The 22,275-nt window shown below is 52.9% G+C and overlaps 1 protein-coding gene across 2 annotated transcripts in view; it reads right to left on the bottom strand.

Moving 5' to 3' along the window:
* The window catches only part of RBM19 (RNA binding motif protein 19), a 53,402-nt gene that overhangs the window by 5,650 nt on the left and 25,477 nt on the right, over positions 1–22,275 (bottom strand). Inside the window, exons 22-24 of one of the 2 annotated variants that reach the window (XM_059485052.1) lie at positions 13,505–13,610; positions 7,889–8,009; positions 1,596–1,709 (exon numbers count right to left, since the gene is read on the bottom strand). In XM_059485052.1, the coding sequence (XP_059341035.1) occupies positions 1,618–1,709; positions 7,889–8,009; positions 13,505–13,610 (319 nt within the window). In that variant the 3' untranslated portion in view covers positions 1,596–1,617. The remainder of the gene's footprint in view (positions 1–1,595; positions 1,710–7,888; positions 8,010–13,504; positions 13,611–22,275) is intronic. The other variant, XR_009419675.1, reaches the window with a different exon arrangement.

Genomic DNA, 22,275 nt, shown 5'->3' with positions numbered 1-22,275 from the left:
TGCCCTGCCACAAAAGACAATGAAGGGAAAGAGGAAAAAAAAAAAGAAAAAACAGGGAAAAAAAAAAAACCCACAGGAAAATCCAAGCCCAAGCTGCAATGCTGCAGAGCTTTGCTGAAATCATGTGCTGGGTGATGCATGTGCCTGGAGGGGAGCCTGCCCAGCTCCTCTGTCCTCTGTGCTGGACTTGGGCTGGTCCTGCCCAGGCAGGATGGTCAGACATCCCTGCTGGGCTGAAATTTAACTGAGCTGAGGCTGAGATTTCACTGTAGTGACCCCCTGGTGCAGAGCTGTGCCAGTGCTGGGGCAGGTGGTGAAGGGACAGGAATGCCACTCATCAGTGCCAAGCAAAAAAAGGGGAATCAAGCTTGTCACCACTTCAGGTGACACTGTCACCCCCTCTGACAGCACTGCTTCCACACCTGTGCCTCAGTTTCCCCACCTGCTGCACAGGATGAGGGTTTCACACTACAGCCCTGAGACATCCCAAGGGGCTATTCCTGGATTTTGGTTTGTCCCCTGAGCCAGGTGCTGGCAGGAATGGCTGCTGTGGGGCTTGGGAAGCCTCTCAGTGGCAGCAGCAGGGCTCTGGAGCTGCAGCACAGCTTAGGGGACCAGCAAGGGCTGTCACAGCTCTGGTCCCTGGGCAGGAGCTCAGTGCTGAGCCCTGTTCTGGGAATTCTGCAGAAAAGCTGGGACAGGACATGTCTGTAAGCACAGGGCTGGGCTCTGAGCAGCACAGCACACACACCTGGAGGCACCCCCAAATCAGAGCTGGGCAGATGGCACCCAAAGCCCTGACAGATGTCACCCCAAAGGCCTGGCACTCCTGCAGTGGCCCTGCATGGAGCAGGCAGTGTGGTTTAACCCAGCTCAGCTGCTGTGAACAGGCTCCCATCAGATACTCAGGGTTTGCACAGTGGCCACACTCACACAAGGGACACCACGAGCCCACCTCACCTCTCCTGAGCCCACACAGGGTGAGCTTGGGTGTCTGGAAAGGATCAGAGGGGCTGCCAGGACTGCAGGGTTTGACCTTGGGGAGCCATTTCATCCTGGCTCCCTCCTGCCACCCCATATTTTACAGCCTTGAGATGCTGCCCCAAGACACAAGCAGGAGTGATGGCAGCCAGGACTCACTCGGGGTGTGGTGCTTTTGGAGGGAGAGAAGTTGTGGAGATTTTGGTGCTGGCCTTTGCCAAACTATCTGTGACATGGTGGCAGCTGCAGGTTGGTGTCCAAACAGGGATTTTGATTTTTTGACAGCCCACAAGGAGGGACAATTCACACCTGACAGAGATTCTGCTGCCTTTCCCTGGGGGATGCCAACAGCCAGGGGAGCACACAGAACACACCCAGGGCATGCACTCACTTCAACACTGGGCTCAAACCCAGCCAAATCTGGGCTGTAACCCCTGGGACCACAGCCAGGAGCCTCTGGGGTCACAGCTGGGAGATGCAAAGGGTGGGATTCCTGCTTGGAGGCTGCTGAGACTTTGGAATTCCACCTTCTCCTGCTCCTGGTGCTATCGACCCTACAGCATGGACACTGTGACTTTTAGGGCCAGCTGTGCCCACCCTGCCCCAGCACCCACCTCAGCAGAGCCCAGGCAGCTGTTAGATGTCCTCATCCTTGTTATTGTCCTCCTGTTCCAGGTGCTCCATGATTTCATTCAAAAGCTCCGATCGCTTTTTCTTCTTCGGGGAGTCTGTCCAGGTCAGGGTGGGAGCAAAGCGGGGAGAGAAAAGCAAAAATTACAACCTGGACACACCTTGGGAGGGGCTGAGGGGGCTGGAGGGAGCAGGATACACTTTCAGATGAGGGTTATCAATATAATCGACTTCTCCTCCCCAGGCAGGTCCTGGAAGGAGTTGGGATTCCAATACCTCCCACCCATGCTTTAATTCACAGCCTGGGAGCAAACAGCACCCAGAGAGGTGATGGTGATGCCAGCCCTTCCTGCTGACCCCAATTCACTGTGAAATTCACCATCTCCCTGTGGAAAGGTGGCTGCAAGCCTCACCAGGAGCTCATCAGGCTCTTGGCAGGACACAGCCCCACCAACACGCGGGCTGAGACCACCCCATCCCAGCAGCACATCCCTCACCTGGGCAGGACCATGTCCCTGCTTTAATTCACAGCCTGGGAACAAACAGCACCCAGACAGGTGATGGCGATGCCAACCCTTCCTGCAGACCCCAATTCACTGTGGAATTCACAATCTCCCTGTGGAAAAGTGGCTGCAAGCCTGAGCAGGAGCTCATCAGGGCTCTTGGCAGGACAGCCTGGCTGAGACCACCCCATCCCAGCAGCATATCCCTCACCTGGGTGGGACCATGTCCCTGCTCTGCCCCACAGCACCCTGCACACAATCCCTCCCAATGCCTGCAGCACAAGGGGGCTGCCAGCACCTGAGGGAAGATCCCAGCCCTGGCTCTGAGGTGACAAAGCCATTTGGTCCCTGATGTGAGGCTGACACCCTCCTTTCTGCTGGGCAGGAGCCGTGGCACAGCCCCCTCTCCCCCCTGGCTCCCCAGCTCGCTTGCAGCACATGGAGAACAGCTGTTTAAATCCTGCTTTCAGACATCAAAAGCCTCGCTGGGTTTCTCAAACAAACAAACATACCATAGGACTAAAGAAAAGGTGTAAAATAAATAAATGGAACAAGCTGTGCATTTTCTTTTAGTATTACAGCTGCTGCGGGAGATAAACAACAAGTAAATGTCACAAAACATCAATACAGAAGAAATTAACCTGACAAAAGCTCACATCCCCCCCCTCTCTGCCTCCCCCCAACTCCCAACAATTTTTGCATTTCTGGAGTTCCCATCTAATGATTTTATTTTTCAATTAATTCTTTGACAGAGAGCCAGAACCTGCCTGCCTTCTCCCTGGGGGCTGTGGGGACAGGAGGGGGACGAGGGTGCTGATGGACCCTGCTGCCCTCTCAGCTTCCACCTCAGGGGAGCCATGGGGGCCACAATGTGCCACCCCCAGACCCTCCAGCAGCTCCTCCCAGTTCAATCACCCAAAGGCACCAGGGATAACCCACCCTGGAGGAAGGTGCCAGCTCAGCAGTTCTCCCTCTCTACTCTGCTCCCAGCTCTCCTGCTTTGGAATGGCATCAAATGTGCTCTCATCTCCCAAATCCACTGTAGGAGCGTGTCCTGTACCTGCCCCCTCTTCCCACCCAGAACCTCATGGAGATGCTGAGGCTGCACAGCAGAGGAAAAGCTGGATATGGGGCACTGGGTGCACAGGGGACATCCCTCAGCAGAGCAGCACCTGGCAGAGCAATCCCCCACTGCATCCCCCAGATTCACCAGCTCTGCTACGGGCAGCACCAGCAGCATCCCAAATGTGGCATCAAACGTGCTCTCATCTCCCAAATCCACTGCAGGACCATGTCCTGTACCTGGCACTCCTTCCCAACCAGAGCCTCATGGGGATCCCACAATGCTGAGGCTGCACAGCGGAGGAAAAGCTGGATTTGGGACACTGGGTGCACAGGGGGCATTCCTCAGCAGAGCAGCACCTGGCAGTGAAATCTCCCCACTGCATCCCCCAGATTCACCAGCTCTGCCACGGGCAGCACCAGCAGCATCCTCCTCTTGTCTAACAAGGGGAAAATAAAAACCCAGGAGTGTGGGGAGGCGAATTGGTTGGGCTTCCTTCCGTTCTGCTGCTCCAAGCTGGTTAAGGTTTGCCCGCTAACGATCCCATTTGCTTCCTTTAAACAATGGGCAAAGCCGGCGGGGGTGGGCCGGGAGGGGGATTACCACGGGATTAGAACGTGGCAGGGTTGTGGATGCCACGCTAATCCTGCAGGGTTTTACTCCCCGGCTCCGGCATGTGTTTGCATTAGTTACAGATGCTCTCGAGAAAAAAAAAATTAAAAAGAAATAGGAAAGGACAAAGGAGAATAAAAAGGGAGCCCAGCGGTTGGGAGGTGAGGGAAAAGGAAACCTGGGGGATGGAGGCCAAAGGAGGAGCGATCTGGCAGAGAGGATGGAGGCAGGAAGGCTTTCCCAGCCCGGCAGGAGGATCAGGACCGTGCCTTCCCTGGCTACCCCCTGCTTCCAGCCACAGCTGTAAATAACCAGGGATGAGCCACAGCGGGGCTCGGCTGCTCTACAGCCCCCCACGGCCTCCCAGCTGAACCCCCTCCTCACACACCATCACAACCCCCCCACAAGTCGTTGTTCCCCTCCCGGCGTGGTGAAATTCCCCATCTGTCAATTTAATGCTTTGATCGATGGCAAGGAGCAGGAAAGCGGCCCGGCACAGCTGGCTGCCCCCGTTAGGCCTGGCGGGAGAGCGGCGGGGCGGGCTCAGGAGCAGGGGGATCGGCCTTTAGTGGGATTGGGAGCCATGGTCTTCCCTGTACAGCCTGGGCTGAGGGGGAACAGGAGGGATCAGCCTTTAGTGGGATTGGGAGCCATGGCCTTCCCTGCACGGCCCGGGCTGAGGGGGAACAGGAGGGATCGGCCTTTAGTGGGATTGGGAGCCATGGCCTTCCCAGTACAGCCCGGGCTGAGGGGGAACAGGAGGGATCAGCCTTTAGTGGGATTGGGAGCCAGAGCCTTCCCTGCATGGCCCTGGACTGAAGGAGGGATTATAATTTAGTGGGATTGGGAGCCAGAGCCTTCCCTGCATGGCCCTGGGCTGAGGAGCACTGGGTGGGATTGGAACAGAGCCCTCCCTGCAGGGCCTGGGCTGAGGGATGGATTATAATTTAGTGGGATTGGAGCCAGAGCCTTCCCTGCATGAGGAGCATGAAGAATTGTCATTTAGTGGGACTGGGAGCTAGAGCCCTCCTTGCACAGCCCCAGGCTCCCAGGGAGAGCAGAGCACGCCGAGGGCTGGGCAGTGCTTGCCAAGCTCCCCTCAGGATGGAGCTGGGGAGGAAAGGGCTTGGAGCTGCTCTCAGCCCTTTGGGAGTGGTGCCTCCATCATTTGGGGATGCAGGGGTGAGTGTGGAGTGTTCCCCCTGCACAGGGCACACATCCACGCCTGCCCCTTGCCCCAGTGGGATCCCTTGTCCTCGAGCCAGGACAGCCACCCTGCTGGTTTCCAAAGCTTCAGTGCTCCTTCTTTTCCAAAGGGAGGATCCCCCTGCCCAAGCCAGGCTGAGATGCTGCTGCTGGTTGCGTTTGTCACCTGTCCCTGGCCTGCTGAGGCATTTGTCACAGCCCTGCTCCAGGTTATGGGCTGCACTAGAGGTTACAGGGACAACTGTTGGCCAAGCTTTCCCTGGCTGCTCCTTCCCACATAGAGTCACTAATTTCATCCACACAGCCTGTCCCTGGCCAGGCCCTTGAGCCCTCCAGCCACCTTACAACAATTAAAATTGCCCACAAATTAAGTGGGGTGCAAACAAAACTCAAAGTGTCTTTTTTTTTCCTGTCTAATATAAGAGCCTCCTGCCCCAGGATGAAGAGCTGATACTCTCAGAAATGAGCAAAAAGCCTTAAACCTCTGCTGGGAGCCAGCAGGGCTGAGGTGCCAGGCCTCAGGGCTGAGCTGTGGCTTCACTCCTGACAGAACTACTGAAATCACCCGTGGCAGTCAGTGACCACTCCTGGGCTCCTCACTTTCTCCTGGAACATTACAAAGCCTCAGAACAAGCCATAAAGAATGACCTGAAAACTACACAAAATGGGAAGGAAGCCTATTCCATTTTATTGCATCTATTAGACCTATTGAAAAGTTGGCTCAGAAGTGGTTTGATTGCCATGACAAATGCCTGCATGGAGAAAAGATTTGGGAGACCAGACCTCTCCTTCACAAATAACAGCAGAGACCTGGAACTGGAAGCCCAATCTCTCTAAATGGTCTCTAGAAATAAGGTGTGTAATTGTAGCAGAGAGCAGAGTGGTAGGACACGTCTGTCACAGCCCAGGTCAGGACCTTGAAATGCTAAGACAAAGATGATGAGGCTGACATTAGAGCTGGGGACACCACAGACCTCAGTCCTGATTGTTTCCTGAGGCTTGAAGACCTTAAAGGATCTTTTCTTTCCCATTTCCAGCTTGGGATGGGGACCTGGCCACTGCAGCTGTGGGAAGACCCTCACAGTTCACCCACACTGTGCTGGCAGAGGAGAACTCATGGGACAAACAGCACAGGGATGTCTGAGCTGCTCCTGGGCCCTGTGGGGAGAGGAGGAGTCTTGGGGAAACTGGGATCAGTAGGAAAAATCCTGTTTTCTGGGCTGTACCACCAGTGAAAAGAGATGTACAGTGTCAGCCTGGCTGTTGGGTGTTGTGTGTGCTCTGCATCCTCTCCATCCCTGCTCCATGTGGGAAAAGCAGCCTCTAGCCACACCAGGGAGAAAAGCTGAACGAGCATCCCCCTTCCAGAGGGCTGCAGGCAGAGTGGGGCCAGCCTTTTTTCCTCTCTTTATCAATATCACCCTCTGCACACCCACAGAGGGACAGGGTCCAGCTCCCTCCTCACCTCACAGACACTGGGCACCCCACAGTGCCTTGAAACCAGGAGCAGGCATTTCCCAAGGGAACAAAATCTCACCCTGACCCTCCAGTGTGACACAGAGAGGCTGAGACCTGGTCCCAGGCACCAGCCAGACCCTGGTGCCCACAGGTGTGCCCCAGCCTGGCTCTCCTGGCACAGATCCCTCCTGGCACACCCTGCTCTGCCACAGCATTAGCTACTGGCCAGGCCTGGAGTCCCTGGGTGTTCCTGAGACAGGCTGGAGCACAGCAGGGATTGTGCTGCCATCATGTTTCCCATCCCTAAAGATGGAGAGGGCAGCCTTGCTCCTGTGTCTCACCTGAGACCCTGGAACCACTTCAGCTCCAAGGCTGCATTCCTGCTGGGATGTGAAAATGCCCTTCCTGCTGCCCTCCCCAGGGCCCCAGCTTGGTGAGGAGGAGCCCAGACAAGGAGGCTGGAGCAAAGGCAGGCAAAAATTGGGAATAAGATTCCCCAAGTTTTGGGAAACGCGCTGAGAGTCTGCAAGGATCCTAAAGCCAAGACTGCTTATTTCCCCTTACAGTGAGCAGAGTGGAAAGGGGGGAAGGAGATCCTGAAGATAAAACGGGGAGCTTGAAACACCTCACTGCTGTTTTCTCCACGTGCACAACGTGTCCCTCCAGGGCTGGGTTCTGGGTGGGCACATCCACCCTCAGCCCTGCCACCACCCAACTGCAGCTTGCCCAGCCTGCAATGAGCAGCCCTGAACTATTTCAGGAGCAGCCCTGAACCATTTCAACATGGGGATCACTGGATCAGTCAGGATCACTAAATAACTGAGATGTGCAGCCCCACAACTGCTGCCCCTGCACTGTTTCAGGGAGATGGGGATCACTGGATCAGTCAGGATCACTGAATAACGAGATGTGCTGCTCTTCCTTCACCAGGGATGTGCAGCCCCACAACTGCTGCCAAACCCCCGGGCCATGGGCATGTGGTGATGGAGAAGGGAAGCTGGAAGGGGATGCAGGAGGAGGAGCATTGATCTCCAGCTTAGCCCTGCAGCCCAGGGGAGCCCTTCCAACATAAATATTTGCCAAGCAATGCATTTGTGCCTGTCGATGGCTGTCAATAGGAGCCTGCAGTGCTGTCATCTGCAGAGCTGTCACTCCCAGCAGCCTGAGCCAAGCAGCCCCTTCTGCATCCCATCACCACAGAATTTTCCCTTTTCAATCCACGTGCTGCATGCCCAGAGCCTGTCCCCACCTCGGGAGCAGCCAGGGCCGAGGGAGCAAAGGCGCTGTGGCTGCCTGGGCACACGCAGAGTTAACAGCTCCCAGGCAGAGCTGCCAGACAAAGGCCTGGCCTGGCTGCCTCCTGCCTCCCCCAGTGTGCTGAGGCTGCACAGGGGGCTGGCAGCCCCCAGCAGTGTGGCAGTGTGAGCAGAGTTACCGTGGAAGTGCTGGGCGGTTTTGCGGCGCAGGGCCTCCAGCGTCTCCTCCGTGTCTGCCCACTCCAGCACCAGCCTGCGGCCATACAGGTGGGTGCTGTGGCACAGGGCCTGGAAGGCTTTCTGCACAATTCAAAGAGAGAAAAAAGAAAAAAGAAATTAAAGGAGGAAATAAGAACAGGCTCACAGGAGGGAAAGGCAGAAATGTCACTCCCTCTGCCTTGGGGTGGAAAGGCCACCGGAGAACATCGTACTGAGAGTGCTTTGCTCTGGTGGGGCAGGATCCATCTCCATCAGAGGCTCTGACTCGGTCATTTATCTTCTCTGCACTTGCAGCAGAGCACATTCCCATCACCACTGCTGCTGGCTCTGCTCCTGGGGGCAGGCTGGAACCCAGCACACCCTGAGCCGGGAATGCTGCAGCCCCTGCAGCTCTGGGTGGGACCCTGTGACTGCCCAGCACCCTGTTCTCTGCTGGAACACAGCTCAGCTGTGACAGAGGAGTTCCTTTCTGCTCTGGAAGCAAGATGGAAAACTGCCTTTCTCCTGCCAGCCATTTGGTGACTTGGCTGTGGTGGCAGAGCAGAAGCCAGCACAGAAATCCTCTGCTCTTTCTGCCTGTGCTGGTTTGCTCTACTGCAGAAACCCAGAGGTTTCCTGGTGTTAGGTCCTGTTTGCTAACACCCATACAGCTGGAATATCTTGCTGATATTGAATACAAACATGCCAGCCAGCCCAGAGCTCAGATGGCTTTCTCTGTCCCTAGCCAACCAGCAGAGACATCCAGAAAACACTGACTCAGTCCAGGGAAGTTTGATTTTGTCTTTAGTTCCCACAGAATTTCAAGGAAATTCAGGACTGAGCAGGATTGGGCACACAATGCAAATACACAAACACACTGGCCAAATATTTTTATCCCCAGGGGCCCACAAATGCTCCCACAGTAAAGGCTGGGCACAGGGGGAGAGAAATGCCCCAAATGCTTTTTCAAAAACCTCAGCTAAGGCTGAGATTAGCTCAGGTTTTGAGCTTGCAAACTCCATCCCTGGAAGAAAAATAGCAACTGTAGGATCAGACACACATCCTGCTGTCCAGCAGGGCCCTGTGCTCCCATCTGGAGGCCCCACACCAGCTCCCAAGCTGTCCTGCAAAGCCCACATCCCTCCTCTGAGCCACCTGTTAAAAGCAGCTCTGAACCACTGTCCCCAAATGCCACATCTCTGGGCAGAGGGGCTTCTCCTGCTTTGCTGCCCACAGCTGCTCCTCAGACCCTCCTTGAGCTGCTGGGTTATGAAACCCAGTAAAAAAATCCCATTTTCAGTAACGAGCACCCAGTAACCTGAGCTTTCCTCTCTTTCCACACTCCTTTCACTCATATAACCCTCCTGTGCTATAAAGCAGGGACAAGGAGCACCAGCTCCACCATGGCATGGGTGAAACTCCCATTTTCCCAGCACCCCCAGGGTGAGCCTGGCAAGGCAGAGTGCCCCCTTTTCCAGGGGCACATTCCTCCTGGAAGAGTTGCAAGCTCCAGCTGTTTTTATTTGCTGCTGCTGTGTTTTCGAGGCCTATCTCCCAATTAGCAGAGCAATGTGTTGGCTTAAACAAACACTGGGGGGAGGTGGTGGGAGGGAGTTGTGAGGGCTGTTTGTGCTGGCACCAGGAGCCTTTTCCAAAGCCTGGCACACAACCCATGGCTCTAAACACTGCATTTCCTTTGTTAATTCCTGTTTTTGGATTGCTCCTTCCCACAGCACAAGGAAGAGGGAAGTTGGGTGACAGCACACAGCTCATCTGTGCTCCACAAGTCATGGAGGAGGGCAGACCATGGTGCAAGTGGCACTTGGTGGACTCTGCTCCTCTGAGCCACCTCTCTGCCCCCACCTCCTCCTCCTCCTCCTCCTCATGGGATTGCCATCCTCTGGTTTTGCTGGCAGCCCTGGGAAAGGTCATGGAGCAACAGAGAAGGCAGATGCTGCCATCAAGTCATGTTATGAGCAGGAAACCCACTGGGTAAGACACACCAGCCTGGTGATATTGGCCCTTCCTGGCCAAACACATCCCCAAAATGAGTTGGTTTGCACCCATGATGAAGGAAAGCTCCAGCCTGTACTGGGATCTCTGCTCCCTGTCTTCCAGATGGGCTCCAGGAGCTGGGAATGCAGAAGGGAAGCTGCACATTTCAGGTGACAAACACACGGACGTCACTTCTTTGGAAACGAGCTAAAAGACAAAACTAGCTGTTCACTGCTCTAAGAGGAATTGAGACTTTTTCAGGGAAAAAAAAAAAAAAGAGAAAGCACTGATGATTTAAAAGACAAAAGGATGAAGGGGAGAAATGCCATCCCCATACATCCACACTGCTGGAAATCTTCCAGGGAGAGGAGGAAATCTGCCACTGCTGCTATTCCAAATGAAGACATAGGTAGGGGAAAAATATATTTTAATTAGGTGACAAGTGTGAAATGAGGAGAAGCAGGCTGGCTTTCACAGAAAGCAGGAGCTATTTTTGGGGTGCAGCTCCTCTCTGTGAGCATCTGCCTCCCCAGGACAGCTCTCTGGAGAACAAAGAAGGACCAGAGGTTTGTGGAGCTGTATCCAAATGAGGGATAAAGGCAGGTGTGGTGACTGCTCATCCAAGAGAGAGACTCACCACAAAAGCCCTCTAATTCCCATGCTCCATATATTCCTACACCTTTAAGGAGAGCCTTTGCCACAAAAAGCTCCTTTGGAAATGCCCAAACCTGATTCTGCTGCATTTGGTAACACACCCTCTGCCAGGCCACCCAAAGCCTGCAGATCCCTGGCAAACCTTTTCCCAGGCCTCATTTGCTTTCCAGATGCTTTAGGGGTTGCATGAAAACACTATGGGCTTCTCCTCCTCAAGAATAGGATGTGACCATGATTTAAAATGCCATTTCCGAGCATTTTTTGCAAAGTTTGGTTCAAGCTTAACATTATGGCTCAGCATGGCAGGAAAAAGTGGGGAGAGGAAAGAGAGAGAGGCTGAAACAGCAGCTTAAACATGTCTGTGGGATTTAGAAAGAGAATTTCCAAGTGAAGAGGTGGCTGATAACCCCCCAGGAAGGGCAGGCTGCTGGGAGGAGGCAGGCAGAGCTGTGGAGCAGAGCCTGCTGTGCTGGGAGGGCCGGGAGCAGGGACAGGAGCGCAGCGTCTGTCACCCGCGGGTGTGACAGCGCCAGCCCTGCCTGCTGCACTCATTTGGAGGACAGTGCTGCTCTGCCTCCAGATTCCCCCTTGCCCTATTAAATACTCAAGCCAAAGAGCCTCCAGGCTGGAATCATTAGAGGGACAAAGGGTCAACAACATTAGGAGATTGATAAATCTCCCTCCCTTGCAAGAGCCGGTCCCAACTGAGGATGCTCTCCGCGATGCCAGCTGCACACAAGGATTTTTCCTTCCGTGTGTGTGCATTTTGAAAGCACTGACTGTCTCTCCCAAATGGGCAATTTCTATTTGGAGACCAGATGTATTTTTATATCAACAGGGGAGAAAAGTGGGAACTCGGCTTCCCAGTTAATAGTTCAAAAATAAAAACAATTCCGCAACGATTCTGCACAGGGAACGTCAGGAAACGTTTAGTGCTTCCTTAACTGGAGTTAATTTGGTATTGCCAGTGCATCAGAGTTGCAGGGGAGGCTGAGGAGATCAAGCCAAGCCTGACGGGGCAGATCTGCAGGCACAGCATTGGGGAGTTGGGAGAAGGAGCCCCTGTGTCTGTGCTGGCTGTGGAAAATCTCCATGTGCGCTCCTACAGCAGCCGTGCTCGTTCAGAGAAAAAGACAAACACGGGAGGTCACAGGCTTTAAATGCCCAACAAAGGCAGCCTAACTATTCTATTACAAACCCATCATGTTTTATAAGATGCTTATAAGCAATTTCCAGATTACCACTCTGAGCAAAAGCGTCACTGACAGTCAGAGCTATTCAGCTCAGAGGTCTCTAGGCCCACTCCCCTCCTCTCTCATTTCACTCAGCAATAAACTCTAAGCCAATTATGAGCGTGTTTACAATATTCAGGATCCTATTCATCAATACACCGTGCATCCTCTTCCAGACGGCCAATGGAGTGTACTTGATGTGCCACTTGTGAGACAATTAAATCCCTCAAAGAGATGAGGGTGGAAAAAAAATATGAAGAAGGAAGAAGAGCTGCTTTGCTGGGAAAGAAGAAAACCCTGCTGAGAGCTGTTCCACAGGGCAGCTCTCTCCCTGCATGCTCCCCTCCATGAGCTTTGGGAGCTGTGCCCTGGGCTGGCTCTCTCCCCTCACCATAGATGGGCTGCCTATCACTGAGATTCCCATTTGTCCAGTGCAGCTGGAATCAGCCCCTGAGGGCATGAAAAGGGATGGGAAGCAAACACTGAGCCTGTGCCTGTTTCCCCCAGAGAGCAGCAGTAAAGAACCAGTCAGGCCCCTCTATGTACCTTTCCATCCAAAGCCTAAAGTTTCCTTGGGAAAAAGATTAATTCAAACCCCCGGAACAAAGCCTGAGTGACTGTGCAATGAAGCAGAGGTGAAGGCAAAGCTGCTTTCAGCAGAGCCACAGGCACAGCTCGAGGTGCAGGGAGAAGAATCAGGCTACTGGGGGGATCCCTGCACCCCCAGCTGACCCCCAAGGGGAGGAGGGAAGCTGAGCAGAGGGAAGTTTGAGTTAGGATCAATACAGGACGAACAAAGAAACTCCATGTACTGTGTTATACAGGAGGTCAGGCTGGAAGGGATGATCTAATAGTCCCTTGTGATCCTGGATCAATGAATGCTGTCTAAAAACATAAACACAGGCTCTGGCTGGCTCCCCCCTCCTCTCTCCTTCATCTGCACTCACAGTGTGGAAAATCTGGAGTTTTAGGGGCTCATGTGGTCCCTTCCCTCCAGCAATAACATCCTGTGGGTTGTGCTTACAGCCACTCCCTTCCAGACCCTGCCCAAACCACCAGGAATCAGCAGCAGGATGAAATCCACCCTGCCCCAGAACCTCTGGCAAAGGATGAGAGCAGGATACCATCATCAGACAGGCTGCAATCCCCTTGTTTCTGCAAAAGGAAGGAACTTAAAGATATAGGAAAGCTTTCAAAAAATAAATCAATGAGGCAAATTCATAACTACCGATCCTCTGGCACAGTCACTGGGAAAGCAGCAGGGTAATGCTGCTCACAGGGGGCTCTCAAAACACACAGAAGAACTGGTGAACACAAGCCTTGCACGAGTTACAAATTAGGGAACTAATATTAGCCACAATATCCAAAACTCCCCTAAAATCAAGGTGGTGCTGGAGGTGGGACATGTGCAGAGGTTTCCTGATGTGTTAATGTTGGGTTAAAACCATCCTGGTCTCACCTTGGTGCTACCAAACCTAAAAAATAAGCTCCTGTCCTGCTGTATTACAAGGATTTTGAGTTATTTTATCAGTTGCACCAAAATTATCCCCTTTAAGGTTTGACTTTTGGGTTTTGCTGCTGCCCACATGGGGGTTTCAGCCTGAGTCCAGCTTTCCTGGAAAATGCTACCAGCCCAAACCTGGGCTAAACCTCAGTGGGACAGAGCCTCCAGGCTGCCCTCCCCACCTGGGGCAGTGCCAGAAGGGCACAGCTCACCTTGGCATCCTGCTTGGTGACGAAATCCACGAAGCCAAAGCCCCGGTGGGACCCTGTTCCTGCCATTTTCTTGGGCAGCCGGACGGTCTTGAGCTCTCCAAAGGTGCTGGGAATGCAAGGAAGAGCAGGAACAGTGTGAGATGAAGGCAGGAGTCACCCCTTCCCCACAAACCCTGGCAGTGCCAGCTGCACACCCACACTGAGTGGTGTCCTGCAGCCCTGCAAGCCCCATTTCCAAAGCAAATGCCACTTAAAAAACTCAGCTTGGATTTTAAGCATAATTCTGGATATAAAACTTAACAATACAAAAAACTTCTCTAATGTAACTGCTTTGCTTCTCCTTCCCTCAGGAGATGCAGCCAGAATGCCATACCCTGCTCAGGGTGAGCAAAGCATCTCCAGGTTACCAGGGCTGCTCCAGATCCCCCCAAAACAGATTTATTGGCACCTTTAAGGAGGGGCCGGAGTGCACAGGATACAGAGCATGGCCCCACAGGGAATTATTCTGTTTGCAGAACAGCTCCTCCATCCCCAGAGGTGTCATCCCTCCAACTCCAGGGATCCTGGGCATTTTTTATGATTGGATTTCCTCACTCTAACCCTTCAGCCTCTGCCATCCTGCAGCTTCTGTGCTGGAATAAACTGGTTTTATCTAAGCTTTCTGGATGTAGGAAGGGAAACAGGCGAATCCAGCAGACCACAACAACCTCCATATCCAACAGCATTTCAGACAAGTTTTGCAGTGTCAATGGAAAGCCAGGAATGGGGAGATAAGGGGGTTCCTGTCCCACAGAAGGAACGTGTGGCTTGAGCAGCAAGGCATGTAGCCATCCCACCTTGTCCAAAAACCCTACAAAGGTTTTTTAGCCCCAAAGGCAGCACGTGCTGGACACCTCTCTCCAGTGCCATCCCCTGGAGAAATTCCAGGACAAAGCCAATGCTTTCCCTGCTGCCAAGCTCCCTCTTCTCCTCCCCTCCCCTCCCCTCACACCCATTTATCAAACACATATGCACAAACTGCAGGCAATAAATATTTAATGTGGCCCAGGTCTGAAGAGATGTGTTATTTTATTTGAAAATCTCCACACAGGCGTGCATACACAAAAGGAGCCTGGGATACAGCAGTGCCAAAGAGCACCTGGGAATAAACACAGTAAAGGCCATAAACGCTCTCGTGAAATGATATAAGCTAAATCCTGGGAGTTAACCTGCTGCACTGGCAGCATGACCAGGCATTCATCCACCCAATTTCCTTAGGCAACGTGGTGTGTAAATGCACCGTTATGAAGCTTCAAAATGAATCCGCACGTCTCGCGCTCGGTGCTTTCCCTCCCTCTCCCTGCTGCCCCCTCCGAGCTGGAGCCACGCAAACAAACAAACAAACAAACCCCAGCACGGCACAGGGAGCAGCCTCAGCTGCTGGAGAGCTCAGATCCTGGGGTTTTTCCCTGGGGTGGGGGTGACAGGGACTCCCAGGATCCCCAGAGCACCTCAAATGCTGCAGTTGGGTGAAGGGAGAGGCAAGGGGACAGCTCCTGAGCCATGGGGATGCCCATCTAGCTAGGAAAAATGGGAGGTAAGGGCCATGGGCACACTCTAGTGTCTCTCTCTCCATGAAAAATATCAAGGACATTGCCTGGGGGCAGCAGAATATTTGCTGAAGGAACAAAAGCAGAGTATTGCTCAAAGGGAGATCTCAGAAAACGCTCAGTCTGTGCACTGAAACACCAACCTGACCTTCTGATACCAAAACCCAGCACTCAGGGTGGCCAGGGGTACCCACAGGAGCAGCATGGCTCTGGATTTAGAATGCCAGGGAAGCTGTGCTGGCACACATCAGCCTGCGCAGAGCTGGGAGAAACTGGCAATTCCTTCCTCATCAGCTCAGAGCAGTCCAAGCCACCCACACGTGGAGAGGAGAGGAGGGAAGGGAGGGGATACCTGCTTCAGATGCACAGCAGGGCTGGCCAGGAGCTTTCCCTGGGCTTCCAGAGGGATGGATGCAGGGAACAGACGAGGTGGAAGGGTGAGGGAAGCCGAGGGGACAGGGCTGACCCCAGAGGGGCCGTGCAGGGGAGCAGCATCCCCCCCACTGCGGCGCTAATTAGAAAACACAACACAGCAATTACCGGCGGGAGCTGCGAATGAGGCACAGCTCCGGCCTTTAATGTTCTCCTCTCTGGTGCCAGGCACAGACTCACACCTCTCCTTTCCAATTATTTCTGCTGGATTTGGGGGGAGAGAGAGGCAGAGGCAGAAGGAAACCCAATTACCCCCTGCAGTGGCAGGCTCCCTGCCCAGGGAAGCCAGGTGCTGATGGCTTTGCTCCCACTCCAGCTCATCCAGCATGGCCAGGCAGGGATTGTGCCATGGCAAAGGCATGGGGACGGGAGGAGGAAAAGCATGGAGCACATCACCCAGGTGACACCAGAGCGTAATGGCAAGAGAAGGAAGAAAGCTTTTCTGTAAGATGTCGTGGAGATGTTTGAAAATGTGCTCCCAGAGGCTGGGATGTCTGTGGAGTCACAGCAAGTCAGACATGGTGGCACTGCCAGATGGAGTGAAAAAACCCACAGCAGCCCAGGGTGGGGTTCCTCTGGGTGCTGGGGCCTCTCTCCTCTCCAAGTGGGCAGAGATCAGCAATCCTGCTGCCAGCACGGAGCACAGCACCAGGCCAGGCTCCTTCCCTCCAGCAGCACGGTTTGCAGGGAGGATTCCAGCATCAGTGAGTGTGAAACCAGAGCAGTTTCTGGATTTATCCTCATTCACCCATCCATGCCTTCTCCAAGTGCTCCTGAGCCCCTGCTCCAGGCTGGTGGTTGTGGGAGCAAAGCCCTTCCAGGCCTGAGACATTCACTTGTTTGCAGTCAGCCTGGCTTAACTCTGCACAGGACTTGATCCTCAGTCCTGAAGAGCCCACCTGTGCCTGGCCTGGAGCTGGGTTTCTGGCAGGACACTGGGATGGGATTTCAGTGTGGCCAAGCTGTGCAGCAATCCCAAATCTCTGGTGAAACCTCCATGGAGCTGCTCACAATTAACACAGAGAGGTTTGAGGGCCAAAAGCAAAGAGTTTTGCTGCATGGCAGAGCCTCTGGTGACCAGCCATGCACACAGCTGTTCCTGGCTTCCTTCCCACAGGTCCATGAAAAATGGTGTCCCACAGCTACTCTCTGAAATCCCAGGTGGAATCAGGACCAGGAGGGGAGGTGTGCAGGATGTGGCTCTGCCTGGGCTCCCCTGTCCCTGCAGGCCCTGCCAGCCAGGCTGGCAGATCCAGCCTCACACCTCACTCTCCCAGGCCTGGCACATTCTCCTGCTCTTGGCTGGGAGGGATAACAGCCTCCACTAACACTGCAACTCCTATTTCCTAAATGAGAGCCTTTGTTTTGTGCCCATTCAGATTTGCTGGGAAAGCAGAAAAAGCCTGTGCTGGCCCTGGCTGAGCCACAATCCACAGGGCTGCAGAACAGAGACAGCCACGAGCTCTCCCTTGACCAGTCACCCCTTCCAAGCTCAGGGTGCATCCCAGAGATGCCAGCAGGGACATCCCCTCCCTCCCACACACAAGAGGTGCAGCATTTCTCCATGGCACTGCTGGCTATCAGCTGCTCTCCTGCTGCTTTGGCAGCTCTTCCAGCTGCCATCCTGCTTCCCTGGCTGAACACAGGCAGGAAAAAGAGATTTCTCCTCCTCACTGCAAGCTGGCTGCAGGTCAGAGGAACATCACTCCTTGGGATTGTAATTATATCCTTCTGGCACAGGCCAGCTGGGAGGCAAGTCCTTTGCCTGCTAATTACAGGACATTATATTGCTATTAAGCAGCACATTCCAGCTCAGGACACAACCCATGGCTCACCTGGCTTTGCCTGGCCACCAGAAGGAGCCTACACATCCTTCCAACACAGCCCAGAGGCCATGGGACAGAGGAGAATGGGCAAGTGGGCTCCAGAAAACCTCTTCCCTCCCCTTCCTTCCTCCCTGCTCCCCAGAAAACCCCACAGCTCCAGGCAGCAGTGAAGGATGCTTGTTCACGGGACAGACCAGGGTGAAACTGGAATCAGAGTGGTTTGCTTGGAAGAAACCTTAAAGTTCATCCCGTTCCACCTCCTGCCACGGCAAAGACACCTTCCACCATCCCAGGTGGCTCCAAGCCCTGTCCAGCCTGGCCTTTGGCACTGCCAGGGATGGGGCAGCCACAACTTCTCTGGGCACCCTGTGCCAGGGCCTGCCCACCCTCACAGGGAACAGTTTCTCCTAAAGAAATTATAAACATCTCTCCAGCTGAGAAGTTTTCCCTCCATTTCAGCCCCTCCCCTGTCTCAAAGAGCAGCACTTAAACTGCAAAATCCTTGGGACAGGCCAGACTGTCCATCCCTGATGGGCATTTTCAAGTCCCAAACACAGAGATGTGTTCACCTGACTTGATCTTGGTGCACCCCAATCCACAAGCTGGTCAAGGACTCTTGGGTTGCCAAGCACAACAGACACCATGAATCTGTCCACTGCCAAAACCACAGAACATCTCGGAAAACAACCACAAAAATCACCCTGAGCATTCTGCAGATGTGTACAGAGGTCCCACTGCACAGAGCAGTCCTAAATCCCCCTCTCTGGTTTGTATCCCTTCAAGAAAAACAAAACAGCAAAACCACGCTGAAAAACTGGTTATGAAAACCTTTCTCAAGGCTGCCAACCTTCTCCTGGGTTGCCACCATCTCCTCCTCCTGCTCTCCTCTTGCTGCCTTGCTCTCCCCAGCCCTGCCCAGCTGCCCCCTGGCAGCCCCAGGCCGGAGCTCAGGCGGATGAAGCAGCACCATGACCGCTCATCCCAAACGCCTCTGGGCAGGGATGAAGAGTCCAAAAGAGACACAAATCCTTCCCTCCCCTCCCTGCACAGCCTCAGCCCCAGGAGCAGGCTGCAGCCACATGGAATTCACTCAATCCCTTATTCTTTTTCCCCCAAACAGGACCTTCCCCCTCCAGAAGGCCCCGCCACACTCTGCCTCTGCATTTGCTGATTAAAAGGGGGAAGGAAATAAAATACAGTAATGGTCCTTTTTTTCTTTCTTCCTCCTGGAGGAAGGCAGGACCCTGGCAAATGGTTTTGCCCCTGGGCTGAGCCATGGCCAGTTGCACCCCCTGCATGAGGGAGTTAATGGAATCCGCAGCAGAAGGGCCCTCCCGCCTCCCGCTCCAGGACTTCAGCTGACTCCAGGATGGCTAATCCCATTACAAGAAAATAACGTGGATAATTCAAGCTAATGAAATCGTTACAAGAATGTGGACAGCCAGGGGTGGACATTCAGAGCCAATTTAACACTCCTTGGTGTTGTTATCCCCGGCACAGGAAATAGCTGAAAAGGAGGAAGGGAAAGGGAAGGAGGGAAGAAAAAAGCCTTCCTCTCTTGTTAGCTTAAATCCTGTTAGAGAGTTCAGGAATTATCTGGCACCCATCTCCCCTATTACCATTATCAGCAGTAGCATCAATAATGTCTCCTTCACCTCTGGAAATCAGCAAATGAAGGCACAGGAAGACAAGGTGGGAGGGAACCTCTGGATCCTGGAGCTCAAACTGTGGCTCACTCCAGCTCTGGTGGAGAGATTTGGGAGCAGAGCAGGGGAGCAGCATCCCCCTGGCCCACACCAGGAAGCAGTCCCCAGTGCAAAGCTGATCCTTCATTCATGCCCTGCTGGATAATCAAAGCTCCTGCGAAATCTGTGTGAAAAGCCAGGGGACAGGGGACAGCCACGTCTGCACCTTGCTCTTTACCATGGATCATCAGTTTTTCCAGCTTCCTCTTTGCCCAGGAGCATCATCTTTGTTTGGAGGCCCTTGATGTGCTGCTGCAGCACAACTGGGTTTTGCTTTGTGTGATTCCTCCTTTTCCTTGTGCTGCTGCCTATCCAGGCTCAGCTGCTCTGTGCATCCTTTCCTGAGCCTGGTTTTCTGTCCTTGAGGCTCCTGTGGCAGGGCCAAATCCAGGCTCCCATCACTGCAGCATCTCACACACTCCCTGGAATAACACTGCTGCTGGTCCCAGCTCATCATGGAGGAAGTCCATGAGATCCACTGGAAAACAGCTCCAGCTTTTGGATTGCCCTCACTCCCTCAGTGAAAAGCTCCAAGCTTAGTTCTTCCTGGATTTATCCAATTTTGGCACAGATCTTCAAGAATTATTTAGAAGCCCAACACCACAACTACTCCAGGTGCCAGGGACTGTGTGGACATGGATGTGTTTCTTCCAAGGAGCTGGGAATTGACCCACAAATCCCATTTTTAGTGGAAAATGGCAGCAGCCTCTCTTGGAGCTCGTGGCAAAGCAGGATCAGGAACACAACAGCTTTGGCCCCAGAGCAGGAGCAGTCAGAGGATGGATCTTCCCTCTCCTCAAGATGCTGGATCAAGAGGCAGTGGCTGCTTCCTGTGGCTTAACTGCCTTGTTTAAAAACACAGCAAAACATTTTATCCCTTCTCGATTTATTTTCCTTAACAGTTGCTTATGAGGGACCTTATCAAAAGCGTTCTGAAATTCCAAGCAAATTAGTCATTAGGCAGGTTTTCAGAACAGTAATTAGGCCACTCCATGCCCCTGATGTATTATTTACCTGAGAAGATCTACATAATTAGGGCTTTCTTTATAACTGGTATTACACACACTAAATTCTACTCCAGTCTATCGTGTAATTACGCAATTAGGGCGCACGCTAAACAGAAACCAATCCTGAAAACCAAGCAGAAAGAAAAAATAAAAACAACCACCCAACAGTAATTATTATTTTTTTAAATCCTCCATCAGCAGCACAGCAGCAAGTCTTAAAATTTTAATATCCCTCCACTTAAGTCATTTTTAAGCAGGTGCTGCAACCAGGTTTGGTTTCTTAATTTCGCTGCGTTTAATCTGACTTTGGGAGGTTTTAACACTGGGAGAGATCAGCTTTAAAGGCTGGTGGGAAAAGGAGCCTTTCCCTGGCTGGATTTGCTGTGCTGGTGGCAGCAGCATCATGTCCCTGCACCTCCCTTTGCAGCTCCTCAGCCCCCTGCTCCTCCCAATTCAGGCTGATTTTCCAGCTCCAGCTGCTCTGTGTGACTGTCACAGTCGCTCTGCCCTCCAGAGCCGGCTCCCACACTGGAATTGTAGTGTGGGAAAAAGGAATGAGAGCCCTGGAGCCCCTGCAGCAGGAGCTGGGATGTGCAGAGCCCCACCCAGCAGCCTCACACACCTTTAGGATGGAGAGATGGGCATCTCTTGATTTGTTCCCATCTTTTTTTCTGGTCTGACTGCAAAGCAAGATCCCAGGATGTGCCTCCCTATGGATATTGCACATGCCCCGCTTTGTTTCCTGCTCCTTGCTGAGGGAAGAGCCTGCACCACTGGGGTGGGAAGTATTTTTTAAATCCACTTCTTGCCATAAATCTATTTTAGACTTGGTGACATCAGGGAGAAGCAGCCAGGACTCACTGACACCTCCAGGAGAAGACACCTGCCTATTCTCCACGTTTATTTCCGTGCTTTAAAGACAGCGATGATTCACTGGCTGATGAAAGCAGGAACAGATTTCCTCCTGAAATTTCACACCTCAATGCCCACAATTCCAGTTCCTAAGGGCCAGGGGAAGGTGCAGAGCTGGCACAGGGAGCACCACAAGCTTTAGGAAGCCCTGGGTTCTAGCAGCACTGCTGAACACTGACATGAGTTTGGGAGTTCAAAGCTACCCCAAAAGAGTTTGAGGATTTAAAGATAACTGGTGGGTGTGTGATGGAAGAGGTCACCCCAAAGCAGGATGGAGGTGGAAAATCATACTTTAATATTATTCAGGTTTTGTTGTTGCTTCTCTTCTCTTGGGCAATCTTAGAGCTGTGAGCTGGTTCTGGTCACAGCAGGCCTCTGGTCCCCTCTGCTGTCACTCTCAAATCCCCTCATTTCACCTATCCAACATCTTCCTTCTTAATCCTACTACTAATACTAGTTACTCCTAATAGTAATTACTTTTTTTTTTTTTTAATTTTTGCTGGGGGAGACAAAAGACATTCAAGCCTGGAGGAGAAAGGAGCAGCTCTATCAGGACATCTTCCCCCACATCACCTCCCTGGAGCACAGCAGGGCCAAACCCTGCTCCCCTGGCAGCCGAGATGTACAAATGCAGCAGTCACCTACAGACCCCTCTATCCCAACCCTCAGGGAATCTCAATCCTTGCACAGCCTCCAACAAGAGCCCCCAATGCCTGCAAAGCCCTTCTCAGAGCTCACACTCCTAAGCCACAATTCTCCCAGCACGCAGCACCTTGCAGGACCAGGGCTTAGGAGCCACCAAGTCACTGCCCTAATCACCAGAGGGTCAGCATTTCAAAGGAACCTGCAGCTCCCACAGAGCTGAGATTTGGGGATTTATCTCTCCTGGGCTCTTTTGAAAATCCTGATCAGAGTGCAGCTCTGGTCAAAAAAAAAAAAAAAAAAAAAAAGTTATGCTAAAAATAGTGCTCACAGGAGGGTCTGGTGCAAATCTCTGCTCCTGGAGGATTCTTATGAGTCAGCTCCTTTCAAAGACAAGAGGAAATTTGTACAACTAGCAACTAGGAAACTCAGAAGAAACCCAAAGGTGTACCCAGGGCATCCTTTGGAGAAGGCAGCCTTGCTGTTAAGATACCAGCTGCATCAACAATCCAAAAAAATAAAGAAATATCTTATATTCAGCTGTAGAACCTCTGCTCTGAGCTGGGGAATAAATATAGAAGCAATGAGATATTTATAGGCACACAGCTATTTTAACAC

The sequence above is a fragment of the Ammospiza nelsoni genome, chromosome 18, assembly GCF_027579445.1.
Source record: "Ammospiza nelsoni isolate bAmmNel1 chromosome 18, bAmmNel1.pri, whole genome shotgun sequence".
Lineage (NCBI taxonomy): Eukaryota > Metazoa > Chordata > Aves > Passeriformes > Passerellidae > Ammospiza > Ammospiza nelsoni.
Note: the sequence above shows the minus strand (reverse complement) of the source record. Positions and strands in the feature narration are given on the sequence as shown.